The sequence below is a fragment of the Amia ocellicauda genome, chromosome 7 (assembly GCF_036373705.1).
Source record: "Amia ocellicauda isolate fAmiCal2 chromosome 7, fAmiCal2.hap1, whole genome shotgun sequence".
Taxonomy (NCBI): domain Eukaryota; kingdom Metazoa; phylum Chordata; class Actinopteri; order Amiiformes; family Amiidae; genus Amia; species Amia ocellicauda.
The window spans coordinates 11186758-11210082 of NC_089856.1; the positions used below are offsets into that span (position 1 = coordinate 11186758).

A 23325-nucleotide genomic window follows, 5' to 3' on the forward strand; every position below is an offset into this window, starting at 1 on the left:
TGCAAGGGGGCGGGGACTGGGGAGGTGGAGGGTTGTTCTGAGCTTAAGCAACAGGGGGTGTAGTTGTGGCGCTATGGGAGCAAGATTCTGATGCAGGGAAAAGGAACTTGTTATGCAGATTTGTGTTTGTGTGTATGTGTGGGTATATCTCATTGGCTGTGCTTGGAGCAGAATGAAGCATAATTGGGCATTCTCCATAATGTGTCAAATGTTTTGTCAACAGTGTGTATTTTGTGACTGTAAGTCACCTTGGGAAAGAACGTCTGCTAAGAGGTAATAATAATAATTCAAGTGTACTATGCATATAGCAACATTGCATGGCATTTTGTATCTGGCATCCTTCAAGATCTTGCATAAGGAGACTGAGACACAGTTCTCCACTCCCGGACTTTATTCATTCATTCATTCATTCATTCCCTAATCATTTGAACCTCTTGACCACCCTTGCCGCCCCAGTCTGATTTATGACCCAAGCGGGTAGACAGGAAAGACACTGCCCAAGATAAAGCCCTGCTCCCACCTAATCCCGGCCTTGTCATGCATTCTCTCTAAAATAACTAACAGACCTCAACAAGTCAGCTCCCCCCCATTCCCGGCTGCCCAGATCGAGTTACCCATCAGCCGCTGGGATTTCCCAATAAAGCCCACTGCTTAAGCGGGCAAGGCCTAGGGGGCTTTATTGGTATTAATATCGCTAGAAAATAGAGAGATGTGCTGTCAGTGGGTTATGCTTCTCTATCTGCATCAAGGAGCTGTTTGCTTCAGGAATTGTGAATGTTTGTGATTGTGCTTCGGATTTTCTAAATAAGTGTGCGCATCGCTACTCTTCCCACAATGCACGTTTTTTTTTTTTTTTTTTTAATCAACACGCCAACACCCACCCCCCCCCCCCCCCATCCCACCTTAACTCTTACCCACAGTTAGTCATGCAAAATTATTATTTTTTTCTGTTTGTAATCGGTGTGGATTGTAGAAGTCTGTGTGCCAACCTTGAGTCACATTGGATTCTGCAATAAGAGGAGATTTCCCCTGGTTGGATCTGTGCTGGGTATTAATGTACACCAACACCACTCAGATAGTTGCCCGCCCTCTACTGTACTGATCTTGCTAGTTTAGAGATTTCGTAAGCCCTGTGAAGCTGGCAATTGATAGAGGGAGGACCATGCCAGGCAAGAAAAAATATTAAAACAAAGCTGTAAACAAAAGGCACGCTATGTTCTTGTGCGGAATTACAAAAGACCCCGAGAACTGCATGGAGCCGTCTTCACAACAACACAACACAACTGGAGAGGAGGGAGGGAGGGAGTGGGAGTCGGGGGGGATGCAGGCGAATCCTAAATCCCTAGGAATTCCAGTGTTTTTTTATTTTTTTTATTTTTTTTTGTTCTTTTTTGATATTTGCCTTTTTTTAATGCGCTTCCTCCAGATGTTCACCCAGCAGCTGGATTGTGCACAGTGAGAACGGGGAGGGTCTCAAATGAGAGGCTGGGGGGCCGGGGGGCTGTGAATAGAGAGTGTACATGTTGCCTGATGTAACCCCCCCTGCCCAGTGTGTTCCTCAGCCTATTTCAAAGCTGGGTCTCCAAGGAGAGGTCGAGCGCACGCTGGTTGCGCTGGCTCTGTCCTCTCTTATCTGCTAATGACCATGTTTACAGGAAGACTATTCTGGTTGAAGTAAACAGTTGTCGCAATAAAGTCACCCCCTATCCCCGCTTTGATTTCTCTCTGGGTCTCTCCCTCTGCCTCTTTCTCCCTATCTATCTCTCTCGTCCTGTCTCTATCTTTATTTCCCTCTCTCTCCCTATCTCTCTTCCTGTCTCTCTCTCTCTCTCTTCTGCTGTCTACCACAGTATTGCTGGGATGGGAGGTGGTGGGGGGGGTACATTCCAGCAGAATCGCTCAGCTCCTCTGGGCCTCTTCTGATCAGGACTCAGGCCTGTGATCTGGTGCTGGCTTCAGTGCAGCTGCAGTACAGGGCCTAGCTGGCACTTTCTGGAGAGTGTCACTGCTGACCTCCCTTTGCAAATGACGCCTTTTAAAAGGTTTAAATGCTGGGGGTTGTGGGAAGAGGTTTTTGAGATCCCCCTCTAAAATCACGATTCATTTCCTTAATTTTTTAACACCAATCTAGACCCAAATCTTTGACATACCCCAGTGGCTTTATGTCATTGACACAGGACACTTTGCACTACTTATAAATAATAGTAATTTATAAAAAAATACAAAACGGGAACAAGTTTGTAATCTGTGTAAATTGTTGGGGAATGTTTTGATTTTGGTTAAACCGTCTCCGTGTACCAGTGGCGGCTGGTGACTCAAAAAATTGGGGAGGACAGGAGGAAAACCAACCCACTGCGTCATGTTATTTTACACTAGTTGGCTACTTATCTCTATGTTAAAATGTAGCAATAATAATAATAATACTAAACTAAGGTAAGGTATTGCACCTGAAGTTTATCCCAATCTTCCATAAGGAACAAATATCATATATCATGATAATGGGCTCTGGTTGGGAATGAACCTCGTGTGTGCGTAATGTGTCACTGGAAGCCTGTCAGTCCAATTAGGGGTGACACAACACCTAATATGTTACAGTAGGAATTTACACAACACCCTCTGATTTAAAAAGGAAAAACAAAAACCATGAAAATCTGGAATTATTATTATTTTCTAATGTGGTACTGTATCTATCGCAATCTATCACTTTACCACCAGTTCGTCATACTCACGCACAATACAGTGGTAGAGAATTGAAGATGAAATTTGAAAATTATTATTGGACGAACGCGATGTCAATATTGTATTCTGGTTGTTGAATTGGTTAGGGAGGATGTCCTACCTTGGAGCATCATTTTACGTGTTTTGGCCAATAACAGATTAGCATGAAATTGATATGAGATCCTGCCCTAAGGAGGACAGCACGATCCCGTCCACCTCGGCCTGTAGGTTTCGCTGTTGAAGCATTTTAATCAGAATTTCAATAATGGATTTTTTCCAAAGAAGAGAGCAATTATTTTATAAATGATACTGAGATTTGGTAATGGTTTATTTCAACCAATTACTCTTTTTTTATATTTTGATCTCCCTCTTGCTTCTCAAAGCAAAGCTAGAGCGTCTTTTGGAGGACTGACACAGTTATCTCCGATAGCCCTGCGGACTCTACAGGGGTCACTTGTCTCCAGTAAGCCAAGGGACCTGACCATCTCCAGCCCACCCAACCATCGAACCCCAGCTACCCCCAACCCCAACCCCAACCCCCCCGCCCCGGGGAATCCCAATAACAGCTGACCATTGCGGACCCCACTCTGTCTGGACCTGCATGTGTGTAAACTGCAAACAGGTTACTTTTGCGTCTCAAAGGGATCCCTGTTTGGCTTCAGACGCGTTTCCTGGGAAATGGTCTTACGTGACGGCGGCCCAGGTTTCCAAGCAGCTGTTTGGATTGGAAGGAGATTGAGTCCCAGGACTGTTAGACGAAGTGCGATGGACTCCTGGCCAGCAATGCTGATACATTTCTAACCTATGTGACTGCAGCAGGTGTCAGAAATACGTCACCGCTTTCTGTGTGAAAAGACTCGGGGCCTCCATTTAGAAGTCCCATGGTAACCGATGCCGTCAGACTGTTCTGGCTTTCGTGTAGAAACTGTTTTGAGGTTTCATACTCCCCTAACCCTCCTGAGACTGGGAGGCAGATGGAATCATGGGAAACTCTGTAGTGGAGAGAAGTTCTTGGTATTTGTCAGCTGCTCAGGGGTGCGAGTGGCCCGTTCCGATTTCTTCTGCGGGGTTTTCTCCAATTTACTTTGATTGCCGAGCTCCTTACTACCCCTCACAGCCATTTATAGACATGGATAGTCTTCAACAACGTGAGATGACTGGGATTCAAGGTGAAAAAGACTGCCTCGGTCATCTAGGGTGAGCATTTCAGTAGCCTAAGCAACTTGGATTCAGTGAGAATTACTTGGATAGGGAATCAATGGTGAGATGATAAGAAGGGAAGGAATGCAGAAGGATGAAGCCTACTTTTTAACCTTTGGGGGGGTTCGAAATGGGTGGTGCATCTATTTTCTGCCAGTCCGGCCCGCTGTGCCCCCTTTTCCAGCTGAAAGGAGGCATTGACCCAGCGCGCTCTCTCAGACGTGTTTAGCGAATGGGCGTATTTGGAAAAGCCAGTAACACAGAGCCACTTTGACTGTGCGAGAACAGCTGGGGCTCTGTGTGATGGCGTTGGTGGGGGGGGCACGGCACGGCACGCAGTGGGTCAGGAAGCTTGTGCGTAAGTGGTTGGCCAGGGAGACGGAATCTGGGCTGTTTGTTCTGGCAGAGAGGAGCCCAGGGACAGGCCTTCTTGCACACTGAATACTGAGAGGGAGCTGTGTTACCCAGCATCCCTACACACACACACACACACACACACACAATCCTACTGACTTTCAACACAGACACACACACATAAACAAATCCGTGCACTCATTCCTCTAACCCATCTTTTTGATGCCAAATCTTCTGGAAACACAACATTCATGTCGATTGCTGGAGTTTTCAATTTCACTTTTTGTTTTTCCACCGCTCTGTAATGAAGGCCAAGCACTGATGTTGATCACACTCCTGTCATTGTTCCCAGGAAGGAGTTTGGTTGTCAGCCTTGTGGTTTGCAGATCCCTGCAGCTCATTCCCCTGCCCTGCTATAGTTATGTGCTGTGCTGGGTACTGCTTTCTCCTCTGCTGTAGAAATGATGGCATTGTGTTGTATTGAGTTCAGTAGCTTTAGCCTGATAAAGCAAGCAGACAAACTAACCAACAAATAAGCTATGTTAAGGCTTTTCTATATATACATTTGAATTATTATTTTGACGGGCATTTCCCAGGTCAGCCAAAAATATTCTGAAAAGGTGGAACTGAAGACACAGTGGTGGAGTCAGTTGGCACAGAATGGGCAGTGAGACTTGTACGACTAGAGAGGCGTCATTTACAGCGAGCTGGGAGATGTCAAAATGAAATTGGAAGGGCCTCTATTGATCTGGGATTGTTTTAGTACTCCCTGGGCTGAGCGCTGTACTGGAGGATGTTATTGGGAACGGCCCAGGCACCTTCCTATCTCGTGCAAGGAGAAGCTAACTGGAGATCTTGCCCACCCCCACCCCCACCCCCCCCTGTTTAAAAATCCACAGCTTTCTGCAAAACTGGCAGAGACATGACCAAACAAACACACGAAAAGTTGGGATTTTTGTTGCCGTTACATAATCAAGGGTATTATCAACTCCAGCCCTGCTTGTTGCTTCACGCTGAGCTCAGAGAGAAGGGAGACAAGAAAAAAAAGCTGGCAAAATATGCATGTTTCCTGTGTAGAGGAGGTCAGAGGCCAACGTCTGCAGCAGTAACAGCTTGTTCTGGGGCTGTGAGGGGTGTGCTGACACCAGGCGAGAAGACACAGACAGCAGAGAATATAAATATATATATACGTTGTGTTTTTTTAACAAAGTGATTGTAAAGTAGCACCCCCCCACACACGCATACAGAGAAAAACATACAGAGAGAGCCATTTTAATCAGTGACAGATGAAGAAAACAGGATGTGAGTTTTAAGGCTTTCAGGCTTAGTCTCCTAGAGCCAAAGGTATTGGGACAAGCCACTCTCTGCAGGGATGAGCTATTCTCTGAGGTCATGTGATATTTTTTGGCTGTTATTGATAATTTGTTCGGTTGTTTGTGAATGGCATTCTGACCTTGTATTTATTGTGAGATTTTGGTCTAAAATCGATACAGTGACAATTAGGGGGATTAGGATCTTTGCAAACATGGCCTGCCAAAAGGGTTCCTTTTTTTTTTTTTTTTTTTGTTTGCTGTCCTCTTTTTCTTTTTTAGTCCGTTTCAGGATGAGTGTTTCCTCTCCTGCCCAGCTGTTTATATATTCCCATAGGATCTCAAAACAAGTTCAGCTCCCCCCATCACCAATCGCTGTCCACACCTCCTCCCTCCCTTCCTCTGTCTTTCCTTCCTTCCCATTTGTTTCTCTTTATTTTGTATCTTTCCCCTCATACAACATCCCGTCACCATACTGTCTCTCTGGCTTGTTTTCCAACATTGAGGGCAAATAGATATTGGATCTACTTCTAAACTGGGCAATGCTCACTGAATAGGTTCAAGTGGATCAGACATTTGAAGGGGAGGAATCAAGTTATCAGACCCATGGGAATCCTAAAGGAAGGGACTAAACCACTGTGAATCGGGGGCACGCAGGGCACGCCATTACAATTTTGGAAGGAATGATCTATCGTTCGGTGCATTGATCAGCATTTGCAAAGGGTATGATGTTAAGATCAATTTAGCATGGATTCAATGAGTACAGCACGGCAGAAAGACAGAAAATGCATGAACAAAGGGGGTACAAACATGAATAAAGAAAGCTCAGTTAAAAACCTTGAGTGAGTCCAAAATGGCTGCTGTAGATGCAATATATTTAAGGTGATCTGACTTAAAGCAAATTCACCGCAGTGCTGGGGGCAGAAGAATGACAACAATAGCCTCTCATTGTGTGGAACCTTTTCTTCTGCTCATAGAACCATGTTTTTTTTTTTTTTTTTTTTTTTTAATCTTTTATTATTGACTGTATGACTCACTTCATGGTTGAGCAATTTGCCCTGTAATTCCAGGCAGTGTACCAGGAAAACGTGCTCTAACACAAGTGGAAACAGTGACTGGGTGGGGGACTGAGGACTCCAGAGCTCGCCTGGAGGGATTTTAGCGGCAGCAGGCGACCTGTCCGTTTGTCTGTAGTGCCGATCTCCTTCGACATGGCGTATCAGGGCAAGATTGATTTGATTTGTCTTTGTGGTTGATAAAACTTGAAAGGAATAGTTTGTTTACTGAATGGCAGATGGGAAAAGCCTACTTATGCTGTTAATGGATTGGACCAGAGATCGTCATTATTGTTGGTTGGTTTATGAGTACTTGGGTTCGGATTTGTGCTGGGTTGGGATTTGTGCTCCCTGCTCCTGCCTGCTGGCTCAGATCTCCCCGTGCTGACTGCACTCAACCACAAAACCCAGCTACACTCTGCTCCCTCCACCGTGTCTGTGTTTAACCCGGCGGCACGAGTCCTTGCCCTGTTGTCACAGCCCAGTGTCTGTGTTGATACAGAGAGGCGCACGAGGAAAGATAATCTCGCCCCAGTGTGGCTTCATCTTCCCAGGCAGGAATGTGTGTGGGCGAGAGCCTCAATTGCTGTCTGACCCAGGCAGGCTTCTCGCTGCTCCCGGCAGTGTCTGACTGCCGCTGGCGATTTGTGATGAATGTGTTCAGTAGCTCAGTGTCACAGTGCTGCACCTCAGTGTATTCAGTAGCTCAGTGTCTCGGTGCTGGGCTGCAGTGTGTTCAGTAGCTTGGTGCTAGTGCTTGGTGCTTGGTGTTCAGATGTTTTGAGAAGCCACATGGGGCAGGTTGTCTGGTATTAACCTTTTGTACTCCTGTCTTACAGGTGTCGACAGCATGTGTCCCAGCGCCCCCCTCTGATCTGGTAAGTGTGCCCATCTCCGGAGTCAAAAACCCAGATAGACGGACACACAGACTGACTGGCAATCCAACACAGCAGGCCACAGCACATTGACACAGAAAAATCAAAGCAAAGATCAGACGATACGCTTTCAAGTGTGTCTGAGGCCTTGTCTGTGTTGGCCCAGGTTGGAGCTTGGTGTCACTTCACCGATATCTCCTCAAACAACAGTCAGTGGGGACTCCCTTGTGCAAGTTTACCCTGGAACACTAACCATAGGATTTTTGCACTTCGAAGATGGTTTTTCTGTGGTTTTATCGTAGAATTACAGTGGTTTCTAACATGCCTTCACTGTGCTTTACTGCACCACACCATGGTGTACCGTGAGAGACATGTCTGTGCCGTGCTGACTGTGGTACACTAGTTTATTCATGGTAGAGTGTAGTAAAGCACAGGGGAGATGTGTTCAGACCATAGGAAACCACTGCAAAACTATGGTACCACCATAATTAATGTCCATGAATCCCATGGTAAACGCATCAAGGTAGTCTTGCATTAGGGCTGTGCTATGTGTGCATCAGGATGTCTGACCAATTGGAAAAGGCCCATGTTTCTGGGTGATCAGACCCCCAGGGCTAAGCAGACGGAGCCATTGCGTGCTCTTCTGTCTCTGGGCTCTTTTTGTCCTGTATACTTGTGAGAACTACATTGTCGGATGGTTTTTACTCCAAACCCACGTCTCTAAGGATGCAATCAAACCAACCACTGGACTGATTAAAAAAAAAAAAAAAACTTGGATCTCCAGCCAGTGATTGGCAGCAACGGGGAACCTCCTGTAAAATCTGAAGCTCTGGGACTCTCCAGGCTGGGCTCAAGAGCTGGAGCACACTGCTATCGGCCAAAACCCCAAACTGGCCGATTCAGTCACTGTATGCCCAGTTTCCCCAGTTGGTATCCAACTGGAGAACGAGGCAGTAACAGAGCATCGGCCCTGGTGGTTTTGTATCATAGAGGGGAAAAGTATTTGAGTCTCTAATGGGTGGTGGGGTGGAGGGCAGTCTGTCAGTGGTCTGGTTAATTTAATTGCCCTGGAATAACTAGCTATTGCTGGTTGTTTAATTAGAACAATTTCAGCATTTTTCCAGTCATTAAGACATACCTAGGTCCTAGACTCGGGACGTTTTATTTCCACCTAATACACCCACAGTGGAAATCTTGAGGTTTTTGTTTGTTTTTTAACTTATTTAAGGCAAATAATAGGTATTGTGATTTTAAGTAGGCTGATGACCTGGAATATGAGAAGATAATGCTTTGACGTTAGAATGGCATTAGAATTACAATTAAACTGATGCCATGATCTGATTTTAAATGATTGGTTTGAGTCTAGTTGTGATTTAGTGATTTTCCAAAATGTTGCAAAGATAATGATCTCATAGCATACCTTCCTTCCTTCACTCCATTATTCCCTCTCTCTTCCTCCACAGCAACGGCGTGGCACTGCTCCCTCTCGACACATCCAGCACCTGGTCAGTCCCTCTTTTTCCCCCTCTCTATCCCTCCTCCCCTCTCCTCCTCATCTTGCGATCCCTCTCTCTTTGTCCACTGACATGTTGTGATGTGTTGACCTAGAGAACGACCTCATCTCTCATCTTCTTTCCCGCAGGGCTCCACGAAATCCCTGACCTACACCAAGCAAAGGAGCACCCTGCCCAGGTATCAACTCCTCCTCCACATACCCACTTCCCTGCCCTCTCTCTCTCTGTGTCTCTATCTCTCGCTCAATCGGTCTGTCTCTGTCTCATGAGATGGTCTAGATTAAATGATGGCCAATCAAATGGACGAGCATCATATCTTTTAATCTGAATTTCACTCTCCCCCTCTTCCCCCTCTCCATCATGAGATCCAGTCTGGACGAAATGGTGGAAAGCCTAATAGAGGAATGTATCCTTAACCTTTCTCCCTATTTCCCTCTCTCCCTCCCTTAGAAGTTTCAGTGTCGACCGGGTGATGGACAGAGTGATGGAGAGGAACTATGATTTCGACCTGACCTACATCACTGAGAGGATCATCTCCGTGTTCTTCCCCCCGACCCTGGAGGAGCAGCGGTACCGCGGCAACCTCAAGGAGGTGACCTCCATGCTGAAGTCCAAACATGAGGACAAGTTCCTGGTGAGAGACTCGGACGGGGAAATGAGAGAAACATCTGGAAAACAAATACATTAAAAATCAACACCTGTATATGGTTTATCATTCATTTTTAAAGTGTTTTTGAATACCGTTTTGTGGTCTAGTTAGTCGCGGGAGCGAGTAAATAGGTTTAATGCTCGGTCCTACTTTGTGCACTGCATGCAAGTGATCCAGAGACCAGGACGGGGCCTTGTAGGAGTGAGAGTCAAAATCAGACCTCTGCCAGTCGCTATAGTAACCACACTCTTCTCTTCCAGCTCTTCAACCTGTCAGAGAGGAGGCATGACATCTCCAGGCTGAACCCCAAGGTAGGAGATCGGGCGTGGGCACAGCGTGGGCACGGAGCTGGCACAGAGCTAGATCTAATTTCCTAGGCTTCCTTGTGTTTAAAATGCATCCATATATGTTTTAATCTGTCCTCCCTGCACTGCTGTAGCCCTGCTGTTGGCGGTATGGGGCTCGCAGGGTAGAAAATGCCTGACAGAAAATGTTTCTAATAGACAGTATATGAGCATGAGTTTGAAGCCCCTGATTTAGATGCGTTCCTCTGCCTCTCTGTCTACCCACCTTCTCAGGTTCATGATTTTGGCTGGCCGGATCTCCATGCTCCCCCACTGGACAAAATCTGTGCCATCTGTAAAGCCATGGAGACCTGGTTGACCTCTGACCCCCAACATGTGGTGGTCCTGCACTGCAAGGTGAGGGTGAGGGAGTGGAACGGATGGACGGCTCCCACTGCCAGTGGGGCGGGACGGATCCACGAGAGCAGAGCGGAGTGAGAGCAGTGTGTGCTGTGGACGACTCACTGTCTTTTTTCTTCTTTTTTTAGGGTAATAAAGGCAAAACAGGGGTGATCATCGCAGCTTACATGCACTACAGCAAGATCTCAGCAGGGTAAGCCCCCCTCCTCCTCTCTCTCTCTCTCTCTCTCTCTCTCTTTTTAAAAAGTTACTTTAAAAAGCTTTTGTCCCTCTCTCCCACTCCAGGGCAGACCAGGCCCTCAGCACTCTGGCTATGAGGAAGTTCTGTGAGGACAAGGTGGCATCCTCCCTGCAGCCCTCTCAGAACAGGTAAACTCGTCTAGAATACAGCTGGATGGGCCGCCCCAGGCCCAGGTGTGCCATAGCTGGAATAGTGGGCAGCATGGTGTGTGTGTACCCATTAAAAAAAACCCGGATCAGCTGATTTAGTCCATGCTGTTTAGGTGCATCTGTACTACAGCACAGCTAAATTGCAGATCTGCACAGAAGAGTTAAGCTAGTCTGGGCTTATAAGACGGGTAATGTCAGGTGTGTCACCCAGAACAAGTATGCCACCTGTAGAATGCCACCTACGGTGTCTTACATTGAGGCTATATGACCATTGTAGGGCGTGGCAGCATTCAGTGTGGCTACAATGGTTGTGTCCTTGCAGCAAGCTTACCAGGAACCCCATTCTCCCCCATGCAGGTATATCTACTACTTTGGTGGTCTCCTGTCAGGGGCCATTAAGATGAACAGCAGCCCCCTGTTTCTGCACCAAGTCCTGATCCCCACACTGCCCAACTTCGAGCCTGGCGGAGGTGAGTTGATATCAGGGAGATGTGTGTGTGGTAAGGGGGACAGAGATTCTGTGGCACCTTTCAGAGTGTCACAATTCTTTCATGTTGCAATAGAGCCCAGCGTCCTTCTTGTGCAGATAGATTTGTTTTAGCAATCAATGAAAAGTCCCACTGAGACACATGGCATGTTTTCTTAATTTCCTGATGGTCTGTGTAATAGGTTTGTGGGGGGGTGATTGTCAGCACATTCCTATGGGCCTCTCATCTACAGTGTACAGAGGTGGGAGGGGGCACACTGTCATACTGATGCAATTTCTCTCTCTCTCTCTCTCTCTCTCTCTCTCTCTCTCATGTTCCAGGCTACTTCCCCTTCCTGAAGATTTATCAGTCCATGCAGTTGGTGTATACCTCAGGAATCTAGTGAGTTTCCATTAGTTTAAAGTGTATCAGTTGAAACGCAACATTGATGACACTCAAAAGCTACCACAACAGAAGTAAGAAAAAACAACACAGACACACAATTAAAAAAAAAATCTGTCATCAATATGAAGATGGTTTTTAATGTTCTGTGGCATTTGGTGGCGGGGGTGTGATTTCAAACAATCCCCCTTGATCTGTTGCTTGGTATGTCACTTCCTGTTTGAACCAGCTGACCTGACCCCTAAAGTCATGGTCTTGGGTTGAAACTGAACTCTGCTGGATCACTGTTTTGCACTGTGTGTGAGGGAGCATTGCTTTTCTCGGCCTAATGCTAGTCTCTTGCTCTCTGCAGCAACCTGCAAGGCTCGGCGAGCCGGCGTCTGTGTGTCACCATTGAACCGGCGCTGCTGCTCAAAGGAGACATCCTGGTGAGTGAGGACCTCTTTAAAGCCGGATTAGTGCGGCCCAAGATACAGTGAACCACCCCAGCTTCTTACAGGATTCGGCATCTTAACACTTTGAGACCAGCAATATAGCAATATTCTCAACCGTAACGGACAGATCTCGGCAGCTCACGGTCTCTGTGCCCCTGCAGGTGAAATGCTACCATCGGCAGGTGAAGTCGGCAGACCGTGATGTGGTCTTCAGGCTGCAGTTTCACACCTGCACCATCCACGGAGCGCAGCTATGGTTCGGGAAGGGGGAGCTGGATGGGGCCTGCACAGGTAAGCTACAGCTTGTGTTTCTACTGCCCTAACTGGTTTGTTTGTAGATTGATATGGGCCTAGCTATTATTATTATTATTATTATTATTATTATTATTAATTTATTTCTTAGCAGATGCCCTTGTCCAGGGTGACTTACAAAATATAAGAGGAATACAAAGTGCAAAGCTATGCATTTTGGTGTTGGTTTGAGTTTTAATCAAGTCAATTGCTAAAATGATGGCTGAATCTCTTTCTCCCCTCCTTGGTGCAGACGATCGTTTCCCTGCCGACGCCACGGTGGAGTTTGTTTTTTCTTCTGGGCCGGAGAAAATCAAAGGTGGGTGTGCCTTTGGTGTGGGTGGTGAAGGGATGCAATGTGTTGCTTGTTTAACAAATTGGCTCTCTACAAGCTCCTTTTAAAAATAAAATACTTAGTGCTGACCCTAGCTGGTGTGTTTCAGGCCGGGAGTACCAGCGGAATGACGCCTCAGTCACGGTGGACTACAATACGGCTGACCCCATTGTGCGCTGGGACTCGTATGAGAACTTCAACCAGCGGCACCAGGACAGCCTGGAAGGTAGGCTGTTGTAGCTTGTTATAGGAATTTCAGTAAGAATCGGGACAAATTAAGGTGATTTACAATGATCTAAAGACCCTGGACAGAGAATTAGAGAGGAATTGTGAACCTAAGAACAGAAGAAAGCTGAAAACGCAGTGCAGACAGTCACTCGTTCTGTTTTGGTAGCTGGTAATTTCATGTTCAGAAAGACTCATTTGTATACAGGCCTTTGCAAATCCACACACTCGCAGGCATCCCAGTACAGGCTATGATGAATTAACCGTCTCAATCTCTATTTTGTTCCCACCCTCCCCCGGCCCCTCAGACATCGCCCACACACGAGGGCCCCTGGACGGCAGCCTCTATGCTCAGGTGAAGAAGCGGCGCGGCGCCGGCTCGCTCACCTCCAACGGCAGCCCGGGCAGCGGAGAGCACAGCCACCTCCTGTCCCTCAGCACCGACTCCGGCCACTCCTCTGCCCCCACCGAGCGCCTGGAGGAGCAGCCCCCCACCCGCCCTCCTGCACCCACCCGTGCCGAGAGGGAGGAGCTGGACCGCATGCTGGGGGGGATGGAGTCTCGGGGAGGGGGAGACCAGGAGAGGGAGAGAGACCGGGAGAGGGAGACGGCCATCTTGGACGACGGAGAGCCCGAGAGGATGGGCTCTCTCCGGCTGGCACGCACCTGCTCCTGCCGCCTGGGATACCGCTCCCAGAGCTGCCGGGAGACAGCCTGCAACCGGCTGCCCAATGGCTACAGCCTGGAGCGCAATGGCCACCAGCCCAGCCACCTGGAGCTGTGCCAGCACCGCCTGGCGCCACCCGAGGTGCTGTGGGAGCGCCACCCCCAGCCCCTGCCCCCTTGCCTACACCGCTCCTGCTCCGAGGGACCTGGCCGCCACCTGTGCCCCTACCCTGCAGAGCTGCCACACACCCTGCCCCCGAGGCTGCTGTGCCGGGATGAGTTTACTTCCTACCACCCCCATCCCCATCCACCTCCACCCTCTGGCCCCTACCGGGAGATGCTGATTCTGGACGGTCTGGCGCCCCCCCCAGCTTGTGCCTGCCGGGATTGCCATCTGCGCGAGGAGGCGGCCGCCGCCACCGCCTTCCACGCCCTGCGGCTCGACCGGGACCGTGACCGGGAAGCAGAGTTGCACTGGGAGACCGGGCACCACAGAGACCGGGAGGTGGAACTGAGACGAGGACGGGAGGCGGAGCTGCACTGGGAGGCCGGCATCCACCGAGACAGGGAAGCTGAGCTGAGGCGGGGCCGGGAGGTGGGGCTACACTGGGACAGGGACCGGGAGGCAGAGCTTTGCAGAGACAGGGAGGTGGAGCTGCAGAGGGAGTGGGAGGCAGGGCTGCAGAGAGAGAGGGAGGCAGTGTTTTGGCACCGCAGGGCCGTGTCGCCACCCAGATCGGGGCATGGGCCACAGTCTGCTCCTTTACCACTCCAGTCCGACCCCTACGGCCCTCGGCACTCCCCACAGGGCCACGAGGTCCCCGCCTTCACCTTTGACCCCCTACCCTCAGGCCACCCAGCCTACCCAGAGGCCTCGGCCACTCGCATCCACCCCCACCCCCACTCGGCCCCCTGCATAGACCTGAAGTACAGCAGCAGCAGCAGTGGGTACCAGACCCCGCGGCAGGCCTGCGCTTGCTCTCCCTACCAGCCTTCTCCTGCAACCCGCAGCCTGTCGCCCTCCGAGAGCCGGGGTTACGCCTCGGGGTACCAGTCCGAGTCCACCTCCCCCCTGCCTCCTTCCATCAGGACCCCCGGCCCCCCAGAGAGCCTCACTCCCACCCAGGGTCACCCAGCTGCTCCTCTCGACTTCCAGCACATCACCGCCCAGGAGAGTGCGGACCTGCAGAGAGCCGGTGAGTCGGGCTGTGTCTCTTGCTCTTTCACAGGCCTGGTTTCCACCTCCTTCATAACAGGGCCTGATTGACGGTGTGGTCAGTAACAGGATTATAGCCCAGCACAAACCCTTGCTACTGAGTCCCTCTTCTCTCTCCCCCAGTGGACAGTGGCGGGGGGCCCGGAGGTGGTAGCGTGACCTGGCGTGACCACATGGCCCTGGGTTCCTTGCGCCGGATGCATCGCGAAGCCCGTATCATCTGCTCCATGCCCTCTGACCACTCAGGGCCACCCACCCCGGTGCATACCAGCAGCCCACTGCGCACCCAGGACAGGTATGTCTTTATGTCTCTCTTTGTCTACCCACTGCCAAACTGTCTCTGACAGCATCCTGTGCTTGCTCTGTGTATCAGTGACAGTAGTGTGTCTATGAAGTAAGTAAGAAGAGAGTCCATTCATGCCTTCCTGTTCTCTCCTAGCCCCAGTCCAGCAGAGACGGCCCCCCAAGACCTGAATCTTCACGTGACAGAGGTGGGGGGGGCCATGAACACCGTCCCAGAAGCTGCCCCGCAGGACAGGAACTGTAGGGACCACGTGGAGCTCCGCCCCCTGTGCCAGGGACCACACGATTGCCCGCCAAACTCTTCAGCACCAGGCAGCCCCCTGCCCGGCCCTGCTGCCCAGTCTGACACAGACGCTCCCCCCCCTCTCTCCCCCAGGGGATCACCAACCAAAGCCACCCCAGAGCCCCACACACACACTCTCCCCGCCGGCTCCCACAGCCCCACTCCCCAGCCCAGCAACGGCCAGACCCACTGCTGGAAGCGCCAGGCCCCGCTGCCCCCGGCAGCAGCAGAGGGCAGCCCATCTTTCCAGGGGGGGTCCAGCAACAGTAACAGTAGCAATAGCAGCAGCCCCTCCCGGGAGCCCCCAATACTCTCCTCCTTCGCCCACGCCTCGGCCGCTCAGAACTCTCCTCTCCCCTCCCACAGGCCCCCTCAACCCGGCTCCCCGGGGCTGGTGCAGCTCAATGGCTCCACTTACCAAGGGGAGAGGAGCACGGAGGAGAAGGCCAGGGTGGGCACTCCCAACGGTGGCCCAGTCCCTGCTCACCTCACCCCTCCGTCCCCGCTCTCGTCTGGCCCCGGCAGCCCAGACAGGTCTCCCTCCGCTGAGCCGCCCGTCCCAGGATTCGCCACCCTGGGCCGCCGGCTGATGCTAGGCACCGAGAGTGGGCATCTGCACCCCAACCTGGAGACGGGAGGGTGCATACCGTCCCCGTCCCCTGAAGGCCACGCCACCCCCTCCTTCCCCATCTCCACTTACTACTACAGCGGGCACACGCCCACCCCCACACCCACCCCGGGACACTACACCGGCTACACCGCCGTCACCATCCCCCCGCCAGACGCCCAGCCTCCTCTGCCGGAGAAGAGGCGTCTGTCCTCCCTGCCCGAGCGCTCGCACGGCCTCAACTCGCCCAATGGCCGCTCCTCTGCCCTGCGCAGCCCCACCGCCCCCGGCGCCGCCAACCCTGGGCACCACGTCACCTTCTCACCCGGCCTGGGGGAGGGGCAGCCCACTGTCCTGCCCATCGAGGGGGAGGGGGACAGCAGGGTGAACGCCAAGTTCGTGCAGGACACCTCCAGGTTCTGGTACAAGCCCGGCATTTCCAGGGACCAAGGTGAGGGCAGCCTGGGTCTGTTGTCTCCCCTGTTGTGATGTTTCTGACAGACCTGTCTCAAGGAAGGCCTCCATTAACTCCCTGCCTCCTCTTTTTTTATTCCCCTCACCTCTCTCTCTTCCTCTCTACAGCCATCTCTGTACTGAAGGAGAAGGAGCCGGGCGCCTTCCTGATTCGGGACAGTAACTCCTTCCACGGGGCCTATGGGCTGGCCCTCAAGGTGGCCACACCCCCTCCCAACGTCAACACTCACAACAGCAAAGGTAACTGACTGCATCATCATAAAGAATCCTCACAGGCATTCAGAAATATAGGAACTGTGGCCACAGGGGCAGGGGGCAATCGCCACATTATTCAATTTGTAATTTCTTAAGTTTCGATTGATTTTAAAGATCCAATATGTGCGTCTGTCTGCGTCTGAAGTCCTCCTCTCCAATCATTCCCAAATCTCTCTCTCCCTCTCGGCAGGGGACCCCCTGGAGCAGCTGGTACGTCACTTCCTCATCGAGACGGGCCCCCGTGGGGTCAAAATCAAGGGCTGCCAGAACGAGCCTCATTTCGGTATGAGTGTATTTTAAATCACAAATATGGTTTACAATCATTATGAATCATGTCTCCCCAGTGTTACACATACATAGACATTGTCTTAATACATACATACTGTTCTCACCTTAATGCAATGTAAATCCTGCATTAAATCGTTCGCCAGCGTGAAGTAACTCTCTTTCTCTCTCTCTCTCTCTCTCTCAGGGAGCCTATCTGCACTGGTGTATCAACACTCCATCACCCCCATCTCTCTGCCCTGCACCCTGCGCCTGCCCGAGAAAGGTGAGTCTCCCTGTGGAGAGGAGGATATAATCATTATATTGATCATCATGTCTTCCATGTGTTGATGTTTTTCCTTCCTGAAAGATCCTTTAGTAATTAATCCCCACATAGAACAATGTTCACACACCAGATAAGACATTGAGGAGAAAGTGGGTGTCTTTCTTCACAATAACTGCTGATCAGTCCTTTGAAAGCACGGAGTCAATACTGGACGATTTATCATGCGGACAAGATTTCACATAGAGGCTCTCAACCACTAGAGGGAGCCAAAGCAGAAAGTATATTGTGCTATGCAAGGATTCGTTAAAGCACAAATGTAAAATCTTAAATCTTAAATCATGAAAGTATTCATACCACGTGGTTCTCTCACCAACACAGACCCAATAGGAGAGCAACAGGAAGTGAGCAGCACCAGCAACATGAGCACCGCAGCTGACCTGCTCAAACAGGGCGCAGGTGAGTGACGGAGGGGAGGGAGGGGCAGATTGTTTTTTCATTTTTACGTAGTTTGTAGATGCAGCTGCCCCCCTGCCAGTACTATATATATATATATATATATATATATATATATATATATATATATATATGAAGCTGTTCAAAAGGTTGCAATGCAAACTGAAAGATTTGGGATAGATTGATCACACAATCTATTACTCTTACTCTTGGGAGGCACTGTGTGGATTGCCCGTATTTACTCTCTGCTGTGTGTGCCCCTTCCCCTGCAGCCTGCAACGTGCTGTACCTGAATTCCGTGGAGACCGAGTCCCTGACGGGCCCCCAGGCTGTTACCAAGGCGACCAGTGCCACCCTGACCCGCAGTCCGCGCCCCCTCGCCACTGTGGTCCACTTCAAAGTGTCGGCGCAGGGCATCACTCTGACCGACAGCCAGCGCAGGCAAGACATCCCGCCCTGGCCCCCTGACCCATTGACCTTAGGCTGCTTTTCAATTCACATGGAAACTGCTTGCCTTTAGATATATAAATGCCAGCGCCTGGACAATAATAATCAGTCAGCTGCCAGCCTGATTGGACTCAGTTACACACTCTCTCTTTCTCTCTCTCTCTTACAGGGTATTCTTCAGGAGACACTACCCTTTAAACAGTGTAACGTTCAGCAATGTGGACCCCCAGGACAGGAGGTATGCCACTACACCACTGTCTCATACAGCCAGTCCTGCTTCATAGAGCCACACAGCTCCACATGCTTTGTCATTATGCCTCTGTGCTCTGATACAAGGGCACGGTGCTTGCCTCCCTGATGTACCACTGTAAACTGTATAGAAACACAGACGAATATCCCTGTCATTGGTCCAGTGACAATGATGCTCAGTCCTTGTTCTCTCTGTGTTCCAGGTGGACAAATCCAGACGGAACGACATCCAAGTAAGTCCCGCCACCCACAGCTCCCCACGGCCTGCCCGGTGTGATAAGTCGACTCGTATTCAGAGTCACCACTTACTGTCTCTGCCTTTACCCTGGTGGTGAGGAACCCTGCCCAGATTACTTACTCCTTCACACTCTCTCTCTCTCTCTCCACCTGCAGGGTGTTTGGCTTCGTCGCGAAAAAGCAGGGCAGCGTGTCGGAGAACGTGTGCCACCTGTTCGCTGAGCTGGATCCCGAGCAGCCCGCCTCTGCCATCGTCAACTTCATCAACAAAGTCATGCTGGGCCCCCATCGCCGGTAGAGGCTCGGAGGGGGGTGGGGGGGGTGTTTACAGGAGAGAGAAGGGAGAGTGATGGGTGGTGGTGGTGGTGGTGGGGGCGGGGGGTGCAGGTCACTGAAGGCAAGACAAGGGACTCTTACCAAAGAGATGCATCCAGCAAGGCATGGAAAAAAAAACAGCCTTAAAGTCTGCTTTTTATTTTCTGTATTATTGACTTAACTTATTGGCGTTTGGGGTTGCAAACACTGCCTCTCCATTATTTTGGCATTTGGTTTGTTCGGAGGCCAGAGTAAACGATCCAGGACTGAGAAGGAGCGATGCAGGGCTTCCCAGAACCAAAGCCAGCTAGGATTACTTCATTTGTTCTGGAAATGACCATTATTTGAGCTTTCTACAAAACATTTAGAACTCTTTGATTTGATCTTATTTAATGCATTTTTAAAGCACACACACGTGATCTGTTTGGGGTCGCTTTTCCCTTATTTTAGCCTGTCCTCATGGCAACTATCTCCCGGGATACTTGCCAGCCGTGGCGACTTTACGCAGGAAGTGAACGTCCTGCTGCTGTGAAGCCAAACACTGGCAGCTGGAGAGATGGGGGAGAGGCTTGACTGGAGGCCGACGGCAGGTCAATGTTAATATAAAACTCAATGTCGCAGTAAAAATCCCATGCCAAGTGCTGAAGAGTGGCCCAGTGAGAGAGCAATTCAGATTAGATTTGATTCAGAGAAAAACATACCGAAATGGAAAATTAAGAGGGGAAATGAGCTGATTGTGAATGCAAACACCTACCTGAATTCCTCAGCTCCTGGTCATCTGAGGGCAAATACAGGTTATTACACAGTTCATACATTTCCTCTGTAGGAATGGTGAGGATGTGTGTGTGTGTGTGCGTGTTAGTCGGGGGGTTAGACAAGTCCACCACTTAACTTCCCGTGACATAGCTGCCCCAGTGTCCTCCACCCATCTAGTGCAGCGCCAGGACATTAGACATACAGACGGGGACTCCTGCATCTCAGTGGATTAAGAATGTTAATTTGGGGAACAGGGCTTTCTTTGAATAGATCCGTCCATCACAGGAATCATGGGTAATACTGCTAAAATGCTTCAGGAAATTGTAATGAGTAGCTGGGGTTTAATGAGAAGTTGTATATTTTTTATATAGATATTATTTGAAATAGCAATTATATGGAGAGATTGTGTAAAAGCACACAATTTAAATTACACATTTACAACACATATATTCTGGCCCTCATAGTATGCTGTTCTATCTCCATGTATATGTGTAATGACATTGTTATAGACTGTTACTGATCCTTCCTATGTGACTCCTGAGCTGAAGTGGCCCCCTGAGTCCCTCAGTGACCCCGTGGCTGACAGTCTGGCTCCTGAAATCTACAGTGCAGCCCACCTCTGCACACCCACCCAACAGTGTGTTACAGTGCAGCTCAGACACACTCCTACTGCCACTTTACATCTGTCAGCAGCTGCAATAATAGAGAGAGAGAGGGATGCAGTGTGGCCTGGCGTGCACCTTAATGGCGCATTTTCTCCAGCTGACATAAACAATTTCTGGCTGTACAGCTGTCATTTCTTTGAAATTCCCCTGACTCTGACACTCCCACACTCCCCATCTCCAAACCCCTATGTTTGGGATTGGTCAACTCAGCCAGTCTATAGGATGCAAGCTGTGCCCTGGAGGAGTGCTGTTATGGGAGGTGCCACTAGAGGGAGCCCCTCCAGACAGATCTTTTGTGAACGTCTCTGGTCCTGCTCTAAATGGACTGTGATGTTAATGGGAGATGCACACACCACACTCTCATTCTCGCACTGCCCCCAATTATCAAGTAACTGATATTCCACCTGTTCTACATGAGGTAAAAATACATTTGCAAATGGTACAAACGGCTCTAGACAATCCTGTATTGAATCCATATACCTTTTCAAAAATATGCATGTTTAAATAGGGTACCCTTGCTCTTTAATTCACTTTTTTCTGTCCATCCCCGACTCAGACCCTTGTTGCATCTCTTTTGGTAAACTGTGCCCAGTGTCTGTCACTCTCGATGCTTCCGTTTATACATTTTGAAAAATCAGTGTAGATCTACAAACCTGCCATCCTCCTTTCTCTTCCTGGGGGTCGTCTAGGTCAAACCTATAGAGCCTGGCTGGTGAATAGACTGCATCAGAGTGAGGCTCAATGACAAATGATGCTATCAGGCCTCTGATGCAGAAACGTGCCTCTTTCAAGTGCAATGATGTGTTTGCGTACGTGTGTGAGAGAGTGTAGTGAGTGACTGGGCTAAGGAATGTCCCTTTTGTTCCCCTCTGCCAGTGAAAAGTGAAATATAAATGAGACCAGTGTAACCAAGCACTGGGGACGACCACAAAGAAAACGGTTATTATTAGACATTGAAGACACTGGATATTCATGTCATTTTGGGGTCAAAGGTGCCTCAGACCGGTGGCAGCCTATGTTAGATGGAAAACATGGGTTGAGTACTCCTATAGGAGCTTAGCCAAGGGGATAAAACAGAGTTGGAATTTGGGTTAATTTGGTCAGGGATGTAGGGAAACTCGGATCAATTATGAAACCAATGGCGTTTCTGGAATGGTATGTTGGCAGGACCCAGGACAATCAAGTGCGAAACAGAGACTGAGATCTGAAAAGGGGGGCAACAAGAAGAAATTGCACATGAACACAGATCTGAACTGCTTTAAGTTCAGGGATAATCATAGGATTTAGAATGGGAAGTAAGTTTCCAAGGGAGATTGAGGTTTCAGGGGCAAGATAGGGAAGTAGGTGGAATTTAGGAGGGTTGTCTTCAATGGCATCTTTTACAGAGCTTTTAGAGCTGAATGGGAGAGATAGAGAGCACATTGCCACTCCACCCCATAAACACAGAGTCCACATAAGGTCTCTTCTCTATCATGGCATGCATTGATCCATTTAAATATTAATCGGAGACACCATTTTTAATTTTAATTTATTTTTTTAGTTGAGCAAGGAGACCGCCCCAAGGTTTATGGCAGAGAGATGATTAAAGGAACTCTATTGTATAATCACTGTGTCTGTAGGTCGCTTTAACCAAAGACTTTTACTGTGCACTCTCGCTACACGTTAAAGCTATATTCAGTTGTATTTTGTAAAAGCTTTGTGCATTTATATTTACATAACATTAGTTTTTTGTTTTGTTTTTTTAAACAGTTAAAAAAAGACACCAAGTCTAAGACAGCTTTAATATATTGTGTTTTGTGTTATGTTTTTTTATAACAATCTTTGTATGTAGTAATATATTTTTCTCACATGCAGCTGCCTCGGAAAATATATAAGAAAAGGATGGAAACAGTATAAGAGAAAAAAATGAATTTATATTATATTTGCTATTTTTTAAAACTGCAATGTATACCAAAAAATGAAGAATATAAATAAAAATGTATAGTTATGTTACTGATATTTTGTCTTTATCTGTTGCTTTTTTTCATGTAAGAAGTCTTACTAGTTTATGCTGGTAATGTTTGTAAAATGATTACTGATGTTGTCATTTGTTGCATTTATTTATTTATCTACATAGATTTTTATTTTTTTTATCCTAGAGGGTTTTTGGTTTGTTTCTTTTGTTTTTTAAAACTGAAGCTTTTTAATAGGCTAAGTATTTCAATGCTTTTAGGCCTACTGGCACATTATTTGTTCTAGATTAATCTTCGACCTGAGAAGCGCGAGACGCATGTATCTGAAATAAATGCATTGACACACTTTCATTACGTCACGACTAAACCCATACAAACAACACTACCCTGCCAACAATTTTGTTTTCTAAATCGATTATTCAAACTATAGTTTTATTTTGGTAGAACTAAGAATCACTGTGAAGTTGTCATTGTTGTGAATGTTTTCAATTAGATGTGTGTTTACAAAAGGATAAAAGTTTCCATCTTTCTATGTCTGAAGATGTGTTGAATGTGTTTTTTACCATGAGAAAATTCTTGGCGAGAAAGAAACGTGTTTCTGCTGCAAAGATCAATCACTCATCTTGGTGACCTGTGGTAGCAGACTCAAGAAGCAGTAGGTAATGGGGTTGAATAATAAAGCACCATGCTGTATTTAAAGTATTTCTGCACTCATTTCAACAATATCATCTAAAGTATAATTCATTAAACACCTGTAATACTTCTATGCAGATGTTAAAATGTACAGTTGGCCTATAATTTTAAACTATATTTATAATGTAAAGTCATTTAGTATCGTCCAGTAGCTTATTTTAATAAATCAATTTATATAGAAGCATGGCAGTATGCTATAGTGAGGAACATCTAGATTCTGCAGTCAATAACATTATTTGTATATTATTTTTGGCTCAATAGTATGGTATGTGCATTGATCTG

The 23325-nt window shown here is 48.5% G+C and overlaps 1 protein-coding gene across 5 annotated transcripts in view; it reads left to right on the forward strand.

The window, feature by feature from the left end:
• Positions 1-22886, forward strand: part of tns2a (tensin 2a) — a 51880-nt gene extending 28994 nt beyond the window's left edge. For all 5 annotated transcript variants that reach the window (XM_066708362.1, XM_066708363.1, XM_066708364.1 and 2 more), the window contains 25 exons: positions 7477-7515; positions 8976-9017; positions 9155-9204; positions 9477-9660; positions 9936-9986; positions 10254-10376; positions 10508-10572; positions 10665-10748; positions 11127-11239; positions 11578-11638; positions 11991-12066; positions 12234-12363; positions 12617-12682; positions 12807-12923; positions 13231-14784; positions 14928-15099; positions 15244-16448; positions 16580-16711; positions 16917-17009; positions 17199-17276; positions 17655-17732; positions 18002-18170; positions 18346-18414; positions 18629-18658; positions 18819-22886. In XM_066708362.1, the coding sequence (XP_066564459.1) occupies positions 7477-7515; positions 8976-9017; positions 9155-9204; positions 9477-9660; positions 9936-9986; positions 10254-10376; positions 10508-10572; positions 10665-10748; positions 11127-11239; positions 11578-11638; positions 11991-12066; positions 12234-12363; positions 12617-12682; positions 12807-12923; positions 13231-14784; positions 14928-15099; positions 15244-16448; positions 16580-16711; positions 16917-17009; positions 17199-17276; positions 17655-17732; positions 18002-18170; positions 18346-18414; positions 18629-18658; positions 18819-18960 (4923 nt within the window). In that variant the 3' untranslated portion in view covers positions 18961-22886. The remainder of the gene's footprint in view (positions 1-7476; positions 7516-8975; positions 9018-9154; positions 9205-9476; positions 9661-9935; positions 9987-10253; positions 10377-10507; positions 10573-10664; positions 10749-11126; positions 11240-11577; positions 11639-11990; positions 12067-12233; positions 12364-12616; positions 12683-12806; positions 12924-13230; positions 14785-14927; positions 15100-15243; positions 16449-16579; positions 16712-16916; positions 17010-17198; positions 17277-17654; positions 17733-18001; positions 18171-18345; positions 18415-18628; positions 18659-18818) is intronic.
• The last annotated feature ends 439 nt before the right edge of the window (positions 22887-23325 follow it).